Here is a 20,336-nt window from a genome sequence, read left to right on the forward strand (position 1 = left end):
TCATGGTCCACAGAAAGCAAATTATAGGATTCCTTGTCTGGGATTGACTGCATTGCACAAGCTAATAAGGATTAAAATCCACTGAAAACTCAAAGACCCTCAAAAACAGTCATATCCGAGATGTATTAATCTCATGTCACTAAAATCTGACCAATAATCTAAGAGAAGTAGTGATTTTTATGAAAGTGGAAGCATATTCATAAAACAACTGATACGCTCTTGACCTTAATTTAGATGTAAGTCCATTAGGTGATATATTGTGTGAAAGGTTCACTAAAATCTTACCAATACTGCAGGAAGAGTAGCAACTGTGAAGGGCCGCCTCGCGAAGATCTCAACAAGTGTTTCAACCTGATGAGCTAAAAATGACATTTTAAAAAAGGATCTCGATAAATGCTCAATCATCCAGGTAAGGAAATCCCAGAAAGTTGATTCTGTTAATCTGAAAATGCTACATCCAGATGAACAGAGTCAACTTTCTGATATTTACACGAAAATGGTATAAAAAAAGACGGTACGTATATATATATATATATATATATATATATATATATGTATATATGTATGTGTATATATATATATATATATATTGTGTGCCGGGTGGCGGCCAGGAGCGGAGGCCCTGGCGGACTGACCCCCGGCTGCCAAGACTGGCAATAGGGACATGGAATGTCACCTCTCTGGTGGGGAAGGAGCCTGAGTTAGTGCGTGAGGTTGAGAGGTACCGGCTAGATATAGTCGGGCTCACCTCTACGCACGGCTTGGGCTCTGGAACCAGTCTCCTGGAGAGGGGCTGGACTCTGTCTCAGTCTGGAGTTGCCCCTGGTGAGAGGCGGCGGGCTGGGGTGGGTATTCTAATATCCCCTCGGCTTGCTGCCGGTACGTTGGGGTTTTTCCCGGTGGACGAGAGGGTTTGTTCCCTGCGCCTTAGGGTCGGGGAACGGGTCCTGACTGTCATCTGCGCTTATGCGCCGAGTGGCAGTTCAGAGTACCCAGCCTTCTTAGAGTCCCTGGGGGGGGGTGCTGGAAGGTGCTCCACCTGGAGACTCTGTTGTCCTGCTGGGAGACTTCAATGCTCACGTGGGTAACGACAGCGAGACCTGGAGGGGCGTGATTGGGAGGAACGGCCTCCCTGATCTGAACCCGAGCGGTGCTTTGTTATTGGACTTCTGTGCTAATCACAGTTTGGCCATAACGAACACCTTGTTCGAACATAAGAGTGTCCATAAGTGCACGTGGCACCAGGACGCTCTAGGCCGTAGGTCGATGATCGATTTTGTAATCGTATCACCAGACCTGCGACCATATGTTCTGGACACTCGGGTAAAGAGAGGGGCTGAGCTGTCAACTGATCACCACCTGGTGGTGAGTTGGATCAGGTGGCGGGGGAGGACGCTGGACAGACCTGGTGCACCTAAACGCGTAGTGAGGGTGTGCTGGGAACGACTAGCAGAGGCCCCAGTCTGCGAGATCTTCAACGCACACCTCCGGCAGAGCTTCAACAGCATTCCGACGGAGGCGGGGGACATTGAGTCCGAATGGACCATGTTCAGCGCCTCCATTGCCGAAGCTGCTGCATTGAGCTGCGGCCGCAAGGTGGTTGGTGCCTGCCGTGGTGGTAATCCCCGAACCAAATGGTGGACACCAGAGGTGAAGGGAGCCACCAGGCTGAAGAAGGAGTCCTATCGGGCTTGGTTAGCCTGTGGGACTCCGGAGGCAGCTGACAGGTATCGACAGGCCAAGCGGAATGCGGCTCGGGCAGTGGCTGAAGCAAAAACTCGGGTGTGGGAGGAGTTCGGAGAGGCCATGGAAAAAGACTTTCGGACTGCCTCGAAGAGGTTCTGGCAAACCGTCAGGCGTCTCAGGAGGGGAAAGCGGTGCTCTACCTGCACTGTGTATAGTGCTGGCGGAGCGCTGCTGACGTCGACTGAGAAAATTGTCAGGCGGTGGAAGGAATACTTCGAGGACCTCCTTAATCCCACTGACGCGTCTTCCGAGGAGGAAGCAGAGTCTGGGGATGAGGGGAATGACTCGCCAATTTCCGGGGGCGAGGTCACTGAGGCAGTTAAACGACTCCTTGGTGGCAGAGCCCCTGGTGTTGATGAGGTCCGCCCCGAGTTCCTGAAGGCTCTGGACGTTGTAGGGCTGTCCTGGTTGACACGCCTCTGCAATGTTGCGTGGAGATCAGGGGCAGTACCCGTGGATTGGCAGACCGGGGTGGTGGTCCCCATCTTTAAGAAGGGGGACCGGAGGGTGTGTTCCAACTACAGGGGGATCACACTCCTCAGCCTCCCCGGGAAAGTCTATGCCAGGGTGCTGGAAAGGAGAGTTCGTCCGCTAGTCGAACCTCTGATGCAGGAGGAACAATGCGGTTTTCGTCCTGGTCGCGGAACACTGGACCAGCTCTTCATCCTCTCGAGGATACTTGAGGGTGCATGGGAGTTTGCCCAACCAGTCTACATGTGTTTTGTGGACTTGGAGAAGGCATTCGACCGTGTCCCTCGGGGTGTCCTGTGGGAGGTGTTGCGGGAGTATGGGGTGTCTGGCCCATTGCTACGGGCCATTCGATCCCTATACAACCGTTGCAAGAGCTTGGTTCGCATTGCCGGCAATAAGTCGGACTCGTTCCCGGTGGGTGATGGGCTCCGCCAGGGCTGCCCTTTGTCACCGGTTCTGTTCATAATTTTTATGGACAGGATTTCTAGGCGCAGCCAAGTGGCGGAGGGCTTTCGCTTTGGTGGCCTCAGGATCTCATCTCTGATTTTTGCGGATGATGTGGTTCTGTTGGCTTCATCGGGTGAGGGCCTCCAGCTCGCACTGGAGCGGTTCGCAGCCGAGTGTGAAGCAGCGGGAATGAGGATCAGCACCTCCAAATCTGAGGCCATGGTTCTCTGCCGGAAAAGGGTGGAGTGCCCACTCCGGGTCGGGGATGAGGTCTTGCCCCAAGTGGAGGAGTTTAAGTATCTCGGGGTCTTGTTCGCGAGTGATGGGAGAAGGGAGCCGGAGATCGACAGACGGATTGGGGCTGCAGCTGCAGTAATGCAGACGCTGCACCGGTCCGTCGTGGTGAAGAGGGAGCTGAGTGTAAAAGCGAAGCTCTCAATTTACCGGTCGATCTACGTCCCTACCCTCACCTATGGCCACGAGCTGTGGGTAGTGACCGAAAGGACGAGATCGCGGATACAAGCGGCGGAAATGAGCTTCCTCCGAAGGGTGGCTGGCATCTCCCTTAGAGATAGGGTGAGCCGCTGCTGCTCCACGTCGAAAGGAGCCAGCTGAGGTGGTTTGGGCATCTGACTAGGATGCCCCCTGGGCGCCTCCTGGGTGAGGTGTTCCAGGCATGTCCCACCGGGAGGAGGCCCCGGGGCAGACCCAGGACACGCTGGAGAGATTATATCTCTCGGCTGGCCTGGGAACGCCTTGGTGTTCCCCCGGATGAGCTGGAGGAGGTGGCTGGGGAGAGGGAGGTCTGGGCCTCTTTGCTTAGGCTGCTGCCCCCGCGACCCGGCCCCGGATAAAGCGGATGAAGATGGATGGATGGATGGATGGATATATATATATATATGTATGTGTATGTATGTGTGTGTGTGTATATGTATATATATATCACATTGTACGAAAGCTGAGCAAGTCCATACTTGACCACTGTTACTAAATGAACTTGAACTAATGCCGTGCCATGTTGACAAACCAGCTCTCTAATAAGTCATACTCTTGCGATAAATATTATTTTGTGGTTATAGAGTGTTTCAAAAAAGTGTTGACTCAAGTTCATGGTAATTTTAGAGGCTATTGTTTAGTTTACGCTAGAGTAGTGTGGGGGTTAATCTGCCTTTCAAAACACTGAGTAATGATCATATTTCAGTAACCTCAGTTATGCCATGACTCTTGAAATGGAAATCTGTGTTGTTGGTCTACCAGTCATCCACAAGTAAACATTCTGACATGTGAAAGTGAAAGTACACTCTCTTTCAGCTCTAAGGTTTTACTTATCACAACATATAAAAAAATTACCTGTTCGTTAGCATGTTCTCAAATTCTCTAAATACAACCTGACATTAACAGCAACATATGACATATTCCCCCATCTTTATTTAACAAAATGCAAAAGCATCTTGTGAGAAACTACACCCCATGATTCAGTCGCTTGTAGAAGCACCTTTAGTGTCAATAACTTAAAATAATTGTTTTCTGTATGACTTTATGAGTCTATCATTTAGTTGCACAGAAATTTTGCCACAACTTTACAATGGTGCTTCAGTTCATTGAGGTTTGCAGGCATTTCTTTATGCACAGCTCTATTAAGGTCAGACAGATCTATTGACTGGACCATTGCAACACCTTGATTCATTTCTTTTTCAGAACTGGGATCATTGCCCTGTTGTATGACCCAATTCTGGCCAAGATTAAGCTTTTGAACAGTTGTCTTTGTACTTGACTCAAGAATGCTTTGGTATACAAAGGAGTTCCTCGTCGACTCAGTGACTGCAAGGTGCTCAGGTTCTATGGCTGCAAAATAAACCCAAATCATCATCACTCAACCACTGTGGTTGACAGGTGGTGTGAGGTTTTATGATTGTTTTTTACCAGAGTGGCCTCAAACCTCTAGTACACACTGTTGCATAGGTTTTTTGGGTTTGTTTAGTGTTACAATGCAGCCATGTTCATTACTGGGAAATCAACAGGAGGAATGTGCCGAACAGGCCAATGACAACATCTGTAGACTGTGCTAACCTGACATGTAGTTACTTTTCTTGGGAGGTGCACCTATAGTCACGATCCCTGGGTAATTAAAACAATGAGATACCAGATACAAGTTTTCTGATGAATTTTCTTGATGTTCAATCATTTTATTGATCTCTTTTTCAAACAGAGCTGAAAGAATGTCTAAAACACCAGAATCAAGGCATCTGGGATAAATGTCTTGAGCTAGGTCCTTCAAAACTTTTAGGGTAAATATCTGACATATTCATGTCTCTGAATATGAATTCTCAGGAATGTAGCTCAGGCTAACACAGAATGATGGCTTGCTTGAACTATAAATATTTGGATGTTTGATTTCCAACAGCAGATGTCTATAGTAACCAAAATTTTGCAGGCGAGGAACTGATATTTTCATCCAACTTCAGTGCAATATTCATTAGGTATTATACCATGCGCCAAGCTCATAACACCCTTTTTAGATAGACAAAGTTGTTTTAATTCCATTTATGCATGCTCATTCCCCAGAAGGTAGTTTTGTTTTCCAGCCAAGAAGGTGAAATGTGTATTTTTGAAAAGATAGCTGGCACTTGTATACATCAGCACCAATGAAGCAATCTTTCTTCTACTTGTCCAAATAGGTGTGACACACATATTTTACAGTAATGTACAGTAATGTACAGTCTTACAGTAATTCTCTCAATAGGTTTTATTTTCTCTTTCATTTTGCCTTTCTGTTTCAGTTTATTTCTAGAGCAGATTTGCTTTTAAGTCAAATTTTTATTGCTCGGAAATGTTTTGTTGGCAGCTGACTGGCAATCATGTAGAGTCTGAGTCACAGTGAACACCTTCACCACCTGACTAAATACTAAAATTATAAGGACATTTAAGCACCTTGAGCGAAGGGTTGTTGTGATTTGGTGCTGTGTAAATACAAATGAATTCAACTGCATTTATTTGCCTCTACATTTTTAGTTTATTTAAGATATCACATTATCATTTACATTACTTTTTTAGTTTTTTCCTAAAGCCTTGCCTTTTTTTCACTTAACTGAAATTATTTTTTATATTTAGTCAAATTTTATTTAGCTCATTTTAAATTAAAGCAATGTTGATTTTAATGTAATTTTTACTACATTTAGCAAATTTGAAAAACATGTATTTATATAAATTCATCTCATTAGATTGTCAGGTAAATGAAGCACAAGACAGTATTGTGTATTATGACTTATTATTATTATTAATAAGTAATGTTCTTTAATTATGATTTCTTTACCAAAATATGTTTTTAGATCTAAATCATGAAAATAACTCCAAAAAATGTCACATGTGACATTGTTTGAACAAACAAGAATTTCCACTATGTAGTTATAAAGATAATATTTGTTATTTATATCAGTGATCAATTAAATTTACAGGATTTAGTTTGTTGTTTGAATAATAGTTGTTTGATTCTGTTTGGCAGAGCGCACAAAATTCCACATTATACCATCAAGCGCGTTTATTCATTTGCTTACTTTATTTTATTTTATTTATTTTAGTTTTATTTTATGTATTAGTTATGTATTTATTTTGTTGTATTTATATGTATTATGTATTTATTATTAATTTTTTGTTTATCTTGTTTATTTACTTACGTATTTATTTTATTTATTATTGCATGTATTAATTGTTTTGCCTGACAGAAATACCATGAATGGTGACGCTGTGACTTAGTAAACCTTTCTGTGACGCTTGCTCCCCTGTCAGCTGACGCGGGTGTGCGTGGCCTCAGCCGCCTTTCATTGGCCGAGTTTCATTTGGACTGTCACATGCGCGTGTTGCTCTGTTTGGTTTCACTTCCGCACTCCTTCACCGCTATCTCTAGCCTGTTAGCCTCTTGGGCACAGTTGAAGGGAAAGCGTGTTATCTCTTCAGGGCAGAATTAAAAGGGGGGGAAAAAAAAAACGTTGATTAAAAATAATAATATAAAACAGATTCCGCGCAGATGAAGTTTGTTTTATGCGCATATCTAAAGAGTCGGCTAGTTGCTAATTGAGTCAACCAGGAAGCGACGTTAGCGTGAGGAAGCTCAGAGCAACTGTTTAAACTGTCAGCTTGTATGATAAACTGTTAGATTTCTCACAAAGAAGATTTCCCCGCTGGTTCGCAGTGACGGAAATCATGAAGGTAGGTGTGCAATCCAGGCCAAAGTAGCATCTTTGTCAGAGATGTTTCCTCATCAGTAAAACTTATTGCCTCGTGCAAATAGAAGCAGACATTTTGGATGCATACTTTCTTTTCAGGAAAGACTTGCAAACATCTCCTTTCACAACTGAATTTCCTATATCGTTATTGTCTTTTAGTTTAGTGCTATGTTTTATGTCTTTAAAAATTTCCCCCCCCCATTTTAAATGAATAGGAAAGTGGGCGTCTCTTTACTCCCCTCTCTTTGTTCAGGAAGCATGTGAAAGGTGCTTCATATTCAAAGTTTAACCACTGAAGTTTTGAGTATTCCCTTGTTTTCACCTATTTTTATGATTTTATATACTGCGGTGTTAAAAAACGCAGTTTGTGGAATAATGCACTAAATATAAGTACCCGATAACTGAGGTACTTTGTGTTAATGCAAAAACCTGCAACCTGTAACAAGGTGTCAAAAGCATCAGAATTGCCACAGATTTATTTTAATGTACACATTAAACTAACATAACAGGTTCATTGTGTTTTGAAGTGTCAGACGATTATCAAAAAAAGTGCTGCTATAACTAAATATTTAGATTTCTTTTTTCTAGATAGCAGTCTTAAAACCCAAAGGAATTCAGCTGAATATAACAGATGATGAATATTCAAATTAAATGAGTAAATGTTTGTTTTTAAATTTTTAAGATATAGGTTTTTTTTTTTCTAGTTTTCTGTCATATGACTATGACATTACCCAATAACTCGTTTGAGCTCTTAAAGGGATAGCTACCACACTGCAGTTGTTTCTGCTTCTTATTTGGTTGCTCCCTTTAGGGGTCACCACAGCACATCTGCTTTCAGCTTAAGCTACCTTTATCTTCTGTCACATGCATGTCCTCCTTCACGACATGCATGAATCTACCCTGTGATTTTCCTCTTTTCTCCTGGCTGGCAGCTCTATATGGATCTAAAATCCCTCCTCTGCACATCACAACCTTGCCTTTCAAACTTTCTTTCTAGACCGCTCAACGTCCGCTGTCCCTCAGATGTACTCATTTCTAATCCTGTCCCTTCTGATCACTCTGACTGAAGATCTTAGTATCTTCAGCTCTGCTACCTCCTGTGTGCCTGCTATTTTAGACCCACTGTCTCCTCTACCATCTCACTATAATCATGTAAGCCTTCCCGTTCAATCTTGCTGCTATCCTTCAGTTACAAATTACCCCTGATGCTCATCTCCACTGCATTTGTATGGTTGACCGCAAGTATTTCAATAATGCCACCGTTTATACTAATACTAATACTTACTGTAATGTAAATGGTTTGAAACAGTCTTGCATTAGACAGTTTGTATGGTCTCACAATAAACGTAATCCTACTAACATGAAACAAATAGCAAGCAATCACATTTGAGAATTGCCCGTTTTGATTGTTTTTTCTTTATCATCTAACATCTGTTCCAGGTGTTCAGTAGCTGCAGAGGAATCTCGTTCCTCGTGTGGATCGTGGCATTTCATCTGGTCCTCTCTGTGAGTGGGGTGTATAGTGTGAAGAGCACCAAAGACTGCAAACTGATATCTCACAGTCCATCACAGCAGAAAGTTCTGGAGCGACTAGAGCCGCTCGTAGGAAAGAAGTAAGGAATGATTCACTTGTGTACCAGCGTATTCAGTGCTTGTTAGGAGATGAGATGTTTTTGGAATCCCTGTTGTGTTCCCAGTAGTCACTGGGAGCATGTTTAATAATATAATTTTATGTTAAAGGAAGAATCTATATCTGTTTATTTAATTTCTTTCTGGGATTTGTTCTTTTTTGACAGCTTTACAGCTGAGGACAAGGCTTCGAACGAGAGCTACACATATGTGTTCCAGCTATGTGGGGATGCAGGGGGTGCTCCCAATGCTGGGGTTATTCAAGTGGACAAGAAAATACAGAATACAACAGTGATTGGCAAATACACGCATACAAAGGCCATTGGAGGAAGTAAGACTATGCAAAATCCGAAAAACATTCTCTTATTAGTTCAGACATGACCGTAAGGGCATGTGCATGAATCTTAACTGTATTGGAAACTGATAAATAATTCATAATTGCATCATAGCCTGAGGCAAATTCTGAGGAGTATAAATCTAAATCTTATCAAACGTGTCCTTTCAGGTGACTGGGTGATGCTGATCTACACAAACGGTGAAAAATACGATAGACACTGCAATAAGGAAGAAAGGAAAGCCATCATTATGATCTCTTGCGACAGGAATGTAAAAGTGGTAAATGAAATGTGCAAAGCTTCTAGCTGAGCAGATTTGAGTTTGAGGAAAAAAACAGAAACAAAAAGCAGTCAGCTGCAGCCGTGGTGGCATGTTGCATCAGGTCTGTGAAAATGAAATTTGATCCATGAGGGCGCTCTGAATAATGTTTCCGTGAAGCTCAAGGCTTTCCAGACACATGAAACCAAGCAAGGATATTTACAGTAGAGTGACGAAGACGTTTAATACAGTGGAACACAGAATGAGCCTATTCGTATTAAACAGAGTTATTGAAATAAAAACCTGTTATACACATGTTGCATGTTTAGAAAGTTGCACAAAGACACTTTGTATACACCTGTGTTTCACTCTCTCTCCCAGAGTAAGCTGGAGGTGGTTCTGGAGGACAGGGAAAAGGGGGAAGACTGTTTCTATCTGTTTGAGTTGGACGCCAGTTCAGTGTGTCCAGTAATTGAGTCCAAGCTCAGCACTGGCTCCATTATTCTCATCATGTATGTAAAGTCATCTGTTAATTTAATGAATGTGAGAGCTTGTAATATTACAGACGATCAATAATCATAACCTCTCACATTTCAGTGGTTTCTCTCTTCTGGCTGTTTACCTTGTTGGAGGTTTCCTCTACCAGCGGGTGATCGTTGGAGCTAAAGGGGTGGAGCAATTCCCCAATTATGCTTTTTGGGTGGAGTTTGGAAACCTGGCAGCGGTAAGCTAAATCTAATTGATGAACACCGTCAGTGAAAGGTCAGAGTCTGATGAAATAAAAATAAATAAATAAGGACAATTGTTTTTGTTTTTTTCTTCACTGTGCTTACAGGATGGATGTGACTTTGTGTGCCGGTCGCGCAAGCGAGAGGAATCGCCAGCTTACAGGGGAGTGGCTACAGACAATTTACAGGAAGAGCCAGAGGAGAGAGATGACCACTTGCTGCCTATGTGACCTTAGTATGTTGGGACTAAAATCTTCACCGTGTGATGCAGTTTAATCGGTTACAGCTTATCAGGCTGCTTGTAGACACAAGTCTGTTTTCTTGTGGGAGGGGTGGGTTGTGAGTGAATTACGTCAGTACCTGCTAATTCTGTGTTTATTCCAGACTTCATCTCCCTGTCACACAGGAGGGCATGTTACTCATAGGGCTGATGATCCTGTCCACACTTTTTACACCGTACGTTTCAAACAGTTGTTTGATGTCAGACAAATGAGTGATTCCTCCAAGAAAGCTATTTCACAATAAAGACTCTTCTGTGAAAATCTTGCAGAAAAGGGAGAATTTGAAGATTCATATTTCTATCTTATGTCAGCTAAATGCCACATTGTGTACAGTTCTTTTCTGCTAAACGAATGCTTTATTTTTTTTCTCAGATGTTGTTGGTTTGTCACGAGCAGAGGGGTGTACTGAAAAGCAAATTCAATATAATTGGTGGGGTTGTGTTAGCTGGCTTGATAAAAAACTAGAAGCCCCGATAAGGGATAAGGGTTACAATGGTGGTTATCAGTTTTCTTCATTAACTCAGGCTTTCTGCTTCATGCTCTGTGCAGTTTTAGATGTGTCATTTAACTCTTTCACTTTACAAAATCGATAATTTGAGCTCCGTCTAATCCAGTGATACAGATCTATAAATAACATGCAACACTGCAGCTGCAAAGGAAACGAGAGTAATGCTGCAGAAAATCTTTAATCTTGTGAAGTCACGATCATTACATGCTCACTTATCAGTAAATTAAATAGTTTACCTCATAATATATTTATTTCACCTCTGCTGTTGATTTCTAACGTGACAAATTACAGCTCTTAAACTTTAACACACTCCCACAGCCTAAAGAAAGCATCGCTTCAGTTTGTCGTCACTTGTAAGATAAATTACTTTTATTGATTCAGAATTCTTGGTGTAACCGTTCTAAACTTTGTTCCAGTAGGTGGAATTCTAGCAGATTAGGACCAAAAATAAAGACATTTATAAAAGAAAAATTGAATATTCCAGTTAGAATCTGCAGTGCTGTTTTAGAAGTGTCTCAACAGGTTTTATATTCTGGATAAATGACATTCCTACAGCAGAGAATCTGTATTGCAGCTAAAGCTTACTGTAAATAAGAGAATCTGTGAAAATGTGGCTCTTCAGTTCGATTACAAACCGAAAGCCTGCGCAGGACCAGGCTACGTGTATGACAGTAGTTAAGATGCTTAAAAGAGAGTGAATGAAAGCCCAACATACCTCGCTAACCCATTAATCTGGCTTCATAGTACACCCCTCTGTGTTTATTTGGTTTGAGCTTGCTTAATGTTCACAGGCATACAAATAAATGTGTGTGCAGTTTAAACAGTTATTGTTTAGGTTAAAAAGTCAGGTTTGTAACATGTGAATGTAAATGGTTAAGTACAGGGACTGTACTTACAGCCTTACCACACATTTAGAAATCAGTGCAAACAAACCAAAGTTGAACTGAATTTGATTTTTAGCTGGGCGTCGTCCTTTCTCACATGTTGCAGAGAAGCTTGGCGCTAAGATCCCAGTCAGAAGGTCGGCCGCTTGACTGAAATCTGAGCTCCACGGTTTAATTTTTGTCAGAGGTCAGTGGTGCTGATGCAATACCAACGAAATTTGTGGTGAGGAGCAAAGGATCCAACTAAAATTCAAAATTAAATTCACTTAATGTATATTTTGTCATTTAAATGTTGCGAATTTGAAGGCAATTATATCTGAATTCTGCTATTTATACTTATTCAGAAATTGTCTTCTGTGCTTTTTCATGAAATAATCAAATATAAAGGAATATTTACATTTTAATAATCACAAAACAGTTTAATAATGAACATTATAGTGCTTAAACACTGACCTGCTTCTTGATGTGGTGAAATTGATCCAAAGCGCAGAAACAGTGCTACGTGTACCCACCTTACTACTATAGACTCATGTTCAGGCTGCAATAGGAGATGCATACGGCAGCAATGAGGGTACTTCATTTTCAGTACTCTAGTTGTAAAAATGTTAAACTTTTAAACTTGACATTAATGGGATTTATAATATTTTTACATAAACCTAAACATCAGTGCTGCTAAGGACTGAACCAGGCTTTTTTTTGTACAGGACGTGAACGTTATTTTTCTGTTAATTATCATTGAGTTATGCTACTTGTATTCACTGTGAGCACTGATATTTGGTCTTTTTCGCTTTTGTGTTAACACTGAATTTTCTTTGCTTAGTTCACTGGTCTGAGGTTTCATAGGATTAATGTTATGTTTGGCTAAAAATTTACACAAGTCACAAATCTTTGTTTTTTTTCTGATTCTATTAAAAAGAAATTATAAAACTAGTTTATGCTGTGATAACTCCATAAACCTATGTGCACTCATCTTTTAGGATTTGATGGAATAAATTAGGTTATATTAGAAATAATGGATTATATAAACAAATGCATTCATAAACTAGAATAGTCATAAACCTTGTATTAAATTAGGTGCAATTAAGCGCTTATAGTGATAAACTGTTGTTAACTAACATGGAGAAAGGCTCAGACATGACCAATGTTTATTCTTGAGCACACATCTTTTAGCAGCTTTCTTGTAATTTTATGTAGCCTTCAGGAATAGTCCTCCAGGCTTCTTGAAGACATTCAAAACTCTTCTTTAGGTGTTGGGTAATTTTTGCTCCGTTGTCAAAATGATCCTGCACTCCTTCAGTAAAATTGAGGTCCAGGCTATGGGGAGGCCAATCCATGACTGATAGTGTTCCATTGTATGTTTCTATCCAGGTATGTTTTCACTGTACTGACAGTGTTTTTGGGAACATTGTGAAGATTTAGGCTAGGCGTCTTTTTATGCTGGAATCACTAAAAGGTTAGTGTATGACTCCTAGAAAATATAAAGAAATGAGGAGTGTCTTTTGCAGAAAACTGTAGTTATCAAAAGTACTTATATTCATTACAAAGGTTAGCTCTCTGTAAGTTTTTTAAAAACATTATATAAAAACGAATTGCATAAATCCCAGTTTGTTTGCCAAAGTACACAAATAGATTTCGATGCAGTTTACACACTGAAACAGTAGGTGGCTCCGTCCGTCTGTTAACAATGGTTTACAGTCTTCCAGAGTATCCAAAAAAGAAGAAGAAGGGGAAAAGAACTGCTTTGTGAGGGGCGGGGTTTTGTTGGAGGCAAAAAACCTAGAAATCCCTGTCGTTGTTGGTAGCTACAACCAATATCCGAAAAATAACTCAATTTAACTGTGAAAACGACGGAAAGCCAAGAAGAGGTAGACACAAACGGACACCGAAAGGCATTAAGCTCTGACATGTAGCAGCAGCAGTAATAGTCAGCTAGCTGCTTGCTTTCTCTCTGCAGAAAACAGATAGCATTGCTAATTAGTTAGCCTCTGTTTATGTTTTTTAGTTAGGTGTTTGCGTCAAACAAACGACTCATCTACTTTCATTTTCTATATATGCATTCGGAGTTTTGCTGCACACGGGAATGCATTTTTTTAAACTATGGTATACTGTACTAGTGTCGAGAGATCGTTAAACCTGTGTAATCCTTTGTAGTTAGCCATCGCTGGATAGCTAGCTTCCTTTGCTATTTTCAACTTTTCCTCCATATTGGTCTTTCTTTCCTACCCATCAATCATCTTGACAACAGGCCTGCTGTAGAAAATACCACAATGCTCCTGCTTGCCACGATAGTAAAAACTCGTGATATGCCCACAAGAGAGAATAATCTGCTGCACTTTAAAAACATAAAAAATCAATTGGAAACTTTGAGGGTGCAGTCCAACAAAGGATGTTTAATAATCCGCCTTTGTTTATATTTAATGACTAATCATTTCATTTGTCGCCTATTAATTTTTTTCTTTATTTCTCTCTGTGCCCACAGTGAGAAGTAGCGAATACACCATATAGATCGTTTATAGTTAAAACTGTTGACACAGCTACTTCTGATGACTGGCCTTTTCGTTTTGAGCAGTAAACATGGATGCAGGTGAAGACCAAAATACAGGCACCAACAATGGAAATTCTCAGACAAGTGGCAATTCTCATGCACCACAGATAGCCCGCATGTCTCTGTATGAGAGACAGGCTGTACAGGTGAGTGATTGTGTCCAAATGTTAACAAATTGAATGCCTTACATGTCACAATAACAGTACCATTTAAATTAAAAAATGAAAAACAAACTTTTGAATTGGTATTAGCCAAATAAGTATGTATTTATGTATGTTTTTTTAGGCTCTGCAAGCTCTGCAAAGACAGCCTAATGCTGCTCAGTACTTCCAGCAGCTCATGCTTCAGCAGCAGATCGCAAATAGTGCTCAGTTCCACAACTTAGCTGCTGTGCAACAGGTATGACAAGAATATACATGCACAACAACAAGAAAAAGACAAAAATAAAAACAAGCAGACATGTCCCAATCAAACCTTTTCATGTCTCTTTAAAACAGGCCACACTTGCTGCTAGTCGCCAGTCCAATACTCCAAGTAACAGCATCTCCCAAGTGCCCACCACTGTAAGTTTTTGTAAATTATTATTTAATTATATCTTACAGATAATTAGAAAGATTTGAGTCTTCTTTCAGCTGCACCCTTTAGGGGTTGCCACAACGGATCATTTATGTTCATCACAGTTTATCCCTTGCTTCCTCTTTTGTAACACCAACAATCTGCATGTCCTCCTTCACTACATCCATGAACCTTCTCTCTGATTTTCCTCTATTCTTCTTACCTACCAGCTCTATATTCAGTATTTTTTGTCCAATATATCCACTATCAATCCTCTGTACATGTTCAAAACACCTCAGCCTTGGCTCTCTTAAAGTTTGAGTTAAAATATAAATATGTGTGTGCCTTCCAGGTCAATCTAAGCACCACCTCTGCGGGAGGGACTATGTCCAGCCCTCGTCCTCATGGTCCGGCCACCTCTGCAACCAAGACTGCTATCAACCAGTCAGTGCTGCTGGGTGGAAACTCAGCAGGACCGGGACAGATGTATCTTAGAGTGGGTTAAAACTGATTATCCACAATATCTATGTTTAATCTATTAAATGCATATACTTTGAATTAATTTATGTAACATATTGTTATGATATAGTAAGAACGGTTGGAAACCTTTGTGTAAAATTCACACTGGACAGACAATCCAGAGAAAATGCAGGGAAATCATTCAATCTTTCATGCAGTCATTAAGAGAAATAAAGGTTGACCATCTCTGCTGTTTCCCACATAGGTCAACCGTTCTCAGCTCATCTTCATGCCTGGTGGCCCAGCAACTGCTACTGTTGCAGCAGTTGCTCAAACTCAGCCCCAGCAGCAGCAGCAACAGCACGAAGTTGCTTCTACCGGTGCTAGCACCCAGTCTGACAATGATCAGGTTTGTGTGCTTTTACCAAACGCTCTAATCATGTAATCTTGAAGAAATGGTTGTGAAGGAAGAACTATTTAAATTTGATCACACCCTGCTCCTTTCATAATCTCTCAGGTGCAGAACCTTGCCTTACACTGTGCTTCCACAACCAAAGCAGTTGCTGTTAAATCTGAGCTTCCAGAAAGGAAAGATGCTTCTGGCTTTCCTCTTGGTCAGCAGCAGCAACAACAACAGAGTTTCCCACAGACAGTTCAGCAGCAACAAGTGCAACCACAACAGCAACAACAAATTGCCAAGAGCAGCTTTACACAACAGTCTGCCACAAATCCACTGACTGTAAAGACTGGAAATCAGGCTGCCATGACTGTAACTTCTGCTTCTTCTGTAGCTTCTTCATCCACTTCTTCTCCAGGACTCCCTCTCTCCCAACTCCTCCTGACCCCCTCTGCTGCACCGGTGATCCTAGTACCCACGTCAAATGTTCCTACCTCCACCCAGGGCTACCCTATTGGCTCAGTGGCACCAAAGGCGAATGTTAACACTCAAACTCTGGTGGTGCAACCCCTGCAACAGTCCAGCACTAATGTAGACAAAGGTCCTGTTCCAATACAGCCCAAGACAGCTCAGGGACATCGTTTACCGTTGCAGCTGCCCCCTCGACACCCACCGCCCATTCTCCCAGCTCCACCTAGCAATAATCAGTCCACTGCTGCAGGTCACAACCCTCCTCACATCCCTGTCCAGCTCGTGGGAGCCAGGCAGGGCTTAGCAGGAAATATGCAAGCTGTGGCCCTGGCACAGGCACGAAATAGCACAGCCCAGGAAAGTCCATCTGGTGGGAATGTTGGCACGGCCTCCAGCAACAGTACTATGGTAAGATCAAAGGATTTACTGCTTGGGTTAGGTGTAGGGAGAGACGTCTTTGTACAAGGGATTGTAACAGGGCTTTTTTTCCCCCACATGCTGTTAGACAAAAGTTCCTCTTGGCTCTCTCAAGAGGAAATATGACTGTGATGGCCTGAATGAGATGACAGAATCTTCAGACTCAGCACCCATGAAAGACTCGGCTCCTCCTTTATCTCCTGCACCTACAAAGGACTCGGGTACGTCAGCTTGTCGTCTCCAATTCATGCATAAAACGTTTGTAGAACGTCTTCAAAATTCTCACTGTAAACTCATTATTTTTTCTTTTTCATGATTCACCAGCTCCTCCTTCAGAAGCTGCCTTCTCATCTCCTCCCACGCTTTCTTTGCCTCTCCCATTGTCAAGAGTAGGGCACGGGGACAAAGACAGAGCACCCGTTCCCCAGGCTGTCGTCAAACCACAAGTTCTCACTCATGTTATCGAGGGCTTTGTGATTCAGGAGGGAGCTGAGCCCTTCCCTGTAAGTGTGATAATACACGCACAGAGTCAGATAATAAATGTGAAGGTTACCATGAGAAAAAAAAAGTGTCTTACTATCTTGATGTCACAGGTTGCTCGGCTTCCCAAAGACGGAGATTTTGCCCTGGTTGGCTGCACAGAAAATGGACCTCCATGTAAGTGGTGGTTTATTATTCATTAAGTATGGTATCTTTAAGCTGTGTTTATGGTCAGTAGTGTAAAGTCTTTCTTTCCCTACTCAGTGTTGAAGTGTGAATACTGTGGGAACCTTGCTCCAGCCAGCCAGTTCAGAGGATCAAAGAGGTTCTGTACTAATACTTGCGCCAAAAGGTACAGTTTTGTTTCTGTTTCAGCTTACATACACATTATGTGTTGTTTTGTTCCTTCTTAATTAGCCATAAAAGGTCAGAGGTTCAAAGGACATTCATATCTTATTAGAAAAACAGCTAAAGCCTTTGCAGTTTAAGCTACTGACTGCAGTATTTGGTTAGAACAGAGGTTCCCAAAGTGTGGGGCCCGCCCCCTGGGGGGGGGGGGGGGGGGCGCAGAGCCATTGCAGGGGGCAGCACGATATGAGAAAAAAAAAAAAAAAGACTGCTTGGACACTGCTAGCACAATGGAGAGGTTTTTGACGGGGCTCCCACACAAATGCAAAGCAGGAGATGAAGCATCGCCAAATATGTTTCCAAACCAACTTCCTTCCAAGCCAAAGACTAGAAAATATGGTGAAACATATCTTCCCTTTGGCTTCACCTGCACAAGTGCCAAGGTAGGTCTCCCTTCCCACATTCTTGATTTTAAGTTCACACACACTTCTTATAATAACTAACTACTCCTGACATTTTGGAGATGTCAGCTCTTTATACAGTAAAGTTACAGTGGGATACAAATAATACCATGCTGATCCTGCCATAATTTGTTCCCCCTGTCCAAATCACGGACAAACAGTATCCCGTAGTTGTTTATGTTTTGAAACCCATTTTGCACAGACGGGCATTTTTTGAAAAATGTATCGAAGATGTTTCTTGTAAAACAAAGGGGGGGATAGCAAAAAAGCAAAGCAAAGAAACAATGTGCTTACAGTGAGTTTGAATTATTTTGGAGGGTATTTTTGCATTTATTTGCTTTAAAAATGCTTTAAAAAGAGAGTAAGTTTCTTACTATGTTCTGGCCTGCCTAGTTGAAGCTGCAATCTGCAGGTCTTGTCTAAGGGCTAAAATAAGCAGATTTACCCACTTACACTGAAGTTTGAAGCTAACACACTAGCTAACAGGGTGGCACGACCAATTAAAGCAAATGATGAAAGTAGACAGATTCAAAGGAGGTGGAAGTACTTCTTTATCTAGGGCTCACGTAGCCCTTTGTCAGAGACAGTCTCTGCCATTTTAAAAATCCTGTAATTAGCATTGTAATTTTGAATCTACATAGCTGCAGAGATACAGAGCCAGAGAACAAAAGCTTGAGAAAGTGTAGTAGAAAGTGATATACATCTTTGAAATGTTTTTTCAGCTAAATCTCAAATTGATGGGGCTTTGAATGCAGTTTCCAATTTGCCACTATGGCACAGATAAAGCTGTTTCGTGTTCGGGCTTGTGAGAAATGCTGTGCAAGAACAAAAATATTCTGCTTTAACATCAGGAAGCTTTTTTCTTTTTTAATTCAGGCAGTAGCTTTTATACTCAGGCTGTTGTGAGTTGGCGCCAGGGTGGCCTACTCTTATCTGAAAACATGTTTCTTGACAGAATGATGGCTAAACAATATGTTTATCGATTTGCTGTTAATTGGTTAAAGGCTTTATTTGAGAAGACTAAGCAAGATATGTGTGCTGAAGACATCTGATCCTTAATGTGATTTTCATTTTACCCATTTCGTTAAATGTGAAACTAAGTTTGACCCCCTTTTTAGACAATAGTAACACTGGAAATTTACTCAGGGGAGGCAAACAAACAAGAATGTCTCTCTCAGTGCTAACTTTGCTTTTCATTCGCAGGTATAATGTAAGCTGCAGCCAGCACTACAAATCCAGCAGAGGGAGAACAGCTGCAGGGCTGGCACCAAATCCAGCACCCACAGAGAGCACTGCTAGGCGTAGGGGCTCTACTCGCAGGAGCAGTTCTAATATCACCTCTAATAAAATATCAACCAAGCATCTACCTGTCAAGGTAACACCTGTAGGTTTTAAAGGATGTCTTGTGTGTTTTCTGTTGTTAACAGTCTTAAAAACAAAATAAAAATCAAGGCCATTATGTTTGAAAACTAACATTCACAGCTGTTTTTGGAAATCCTTTTTCCTTTTTTGTCCTGCAACATTATAATAGTATAAAAATGCTGCTGATTGTAGTTCAATTTCTGCTGTTTTGGGTGCAGTTTAACTCCGAGTCCAGTCGTTCAGATGAAGTATCCAGCGATGGCGAAGAAGACGATTCTCCTTCACTGTCTCCGAGTTCTTCCCGCTCCTGCTCAAGAGCCGAGCACAGCGCTCTTCAGTCTGACAGCTCAGCTCCTGGAAGTCTTCCACTAGAGGGGGCTGGCTTCCTGTCTTCGACTCCTTCCCAGTGGAGTGTGGACGAAGTCTACAGGTTTATCTCCTCACTTCAAGGTTGGTGGTCCATCTGATTACAGTTCACTCGTTACATGTTGTTTCTCTTTATTGTCTCCTGCATTAACTGAGTCTCTTGGTCGATCAGGTTGTGAGGAGCTGGCTGCCCAGTTTCAGTCTCAGGAAATAGACGGGCAGGCGCTGCTGCTTTTGCGTGAGGACCATCTCATCTCCACCATGAACATCAAGCTGGGTCCCGCTCTCAAGATCTGTGCCTCCATCAACAGCCTGCGTGAGTAATGCTGCTTGAAGGACTCCAGGATTGTGTTCTCATAGCCAACTTCTCACTGAAATCAACACTTGGACTCTTAAAAAAAAAAAGACAGAACTTTGGGATTAATGAAGATGCTCCATCGGTCTTGTAGAGACAAGAAGATGGAGAGCTTACTTTCAGGACACTGAATGTGCAGAAGACATGAATGCATATGTGTGAGTGGTTCGTGAGAAGTCCAGTATACATGTCAGTAGTGTTTTTCTTTTGTTTTTTTTCTGTCACTGTGAGTAGAGGCGTTTTTACGCGTGGAAGGAGAAACTGCAAATCAGACAGCATAGCGACATCGGTGCTAGGACAGTTCACCACTTGGGTGCAAAAAAAAAAGACCCTTGCCTTCTTGTTGTATTTCGATCGGTGCTTTAACTTTAGCGACGTGATTAGCAACAGTCCATTACGTTGATATTTCCGTTCTTTTTGTAGTTACGCTTATAGTTTGCCATAGATGTTCCATCCAGGCTCCAATCATATCACGGAAAGGACACTCAGAAAGCCTGGGCTTTTTTGATTAGGTTATTAAAACAGTTATTGAAAGTTTAGTTTTGTATCTTTTTCATTTTATACTACAAACAAAATTATTTTTTCATGGATACTGTAGTTTTAGTGGCT

General features: G+C 41.8%; 2 protein-coding genes across 2 annotated transcripts; both read left to right on the plus strand.

Moving 5' to 3' along the window:
- The first annotated feature begins 6,504 nt into the window (after nucleotides 1-6,504).
- Nucleotides 6,505-12,441, plus strand: m6pr (mannose-6-phosphate receptor (cation dependent)). Its single transcript, XM_085177487.1, has 7 exons — nucleotides 6,505-6,870; nucleotides 8,328-8,500; nucleotides 8,684-8,847; nucleotides 9,022-9,131; nucleotides 9,492-9,622; nucleotides 9,708-9,834; nucleotides 9,946-12,441. The coding sequence occupies exons 1-7, from the start codon at nucleotides 6,865-6,867 to the stop codon at nucleotides 10,066-10,068; spliced, it is 834 nt and encodes a 277-aa protein (XP_085033613.1). The 5' UTR covers nucleotides 6,505-6,864; the 3' UTR covers nucleotides 10,069-12,441.
- Nucleotides 12,442-12,563: 122 nt separating this feature from the next.
- phc1 (polyhomeotic homolog 1) lies at nucleotides 12,564-19,784 on the plus strand. Its single transcript, XM_085177484.1, has 14 exons — nucleotides 12,564-13,376; nucleotides 14,081-14,202; nucleotides 14,342-14,455; nucleotides 14,554-14,619; nucleotides 14,964-15,107; nucleotides 15,336-15,479; nucleotides 15,588-16,346; nucleotides 16,444-16,576; nucleotides 16,680-16,858; nucleotides 16,949-17,012; nucleotides 17,100-17,187; nucleotides 18,848-19,019; nucleotides 19,225-19,456; nucleotides 19,545-19,784. The coding sequence occupies exons 2-14, from the start codon at nucleotides 14,086-14,088 to the stop codon at nucleotides 19,694-19,696; spliced, it is 2,364 nt and encodes a 787-aa protein (XP_085033610.1). The 5' UTR covers nucleotides 12,564-13,376; nucleotides 14,081-14,085; the 3' UTR covers nucleotides 19,697-19,784.
- The last annotated feature ends 552 nt before the right edge of the window (nucleotides 19,785-20,336 follow it).

Source organism: Neolamprologus multifasciatus, chromosome 11 (genome assembly GCF_963576455.1).
Source record: "Neolamprologus multifasciatus chromosome 11, fNeoMul1.2, whole genome shotgun sequence".
NCBI lineage: Eukaryota > Metazoa > Chordata > Actinopteri > Cichliformes > Cichlidae > Neolamprologus > Neolamprologus multifasciatus.

Excerpts from the sequence above, each read along its gene's own strand:
- phc1 (XM_085177484.1), top strand. The coding sequence starts at position 14,086 with ATGGATGCAGGTGAAGACCAAAATACAGGCACCAACAATGGAAATTCT. Across the intron at positions 15,108-15,335 it reads CGGGACAGATGTATCTTAGA|GTCAACCGTTCTCAGCTCAT; the intron begins GTGGGTTAAAAC and ends TTTCCCACATAG. Across the intron at positions 16,859-16,948 it reads AGGGAGCTGAGCCCTTCCCT|GTTGCTCGGCTTCCCAAAGA; the intron begins GTAAGTGTGATA and ends TTGATGTCACAG.
- m6pr (XM_085177487.1), top strand. Across the intron at positions 8,501-8,683 it reads GAGCCGCTCGTAGGAAAGAA|CTTTACAGCTGAGGACAAGG; the intron begins GTAAGGAATGAT and ends CTTTTTTGACAG. Across the intron at positions 9,132-9,491 it reads GCGACAGGAATGTAAAAGTG|AGTAAGCTGGAGGTGGTTCT; the intron begins GTAAATGAAATG and ends TCTCTCTCCCAG.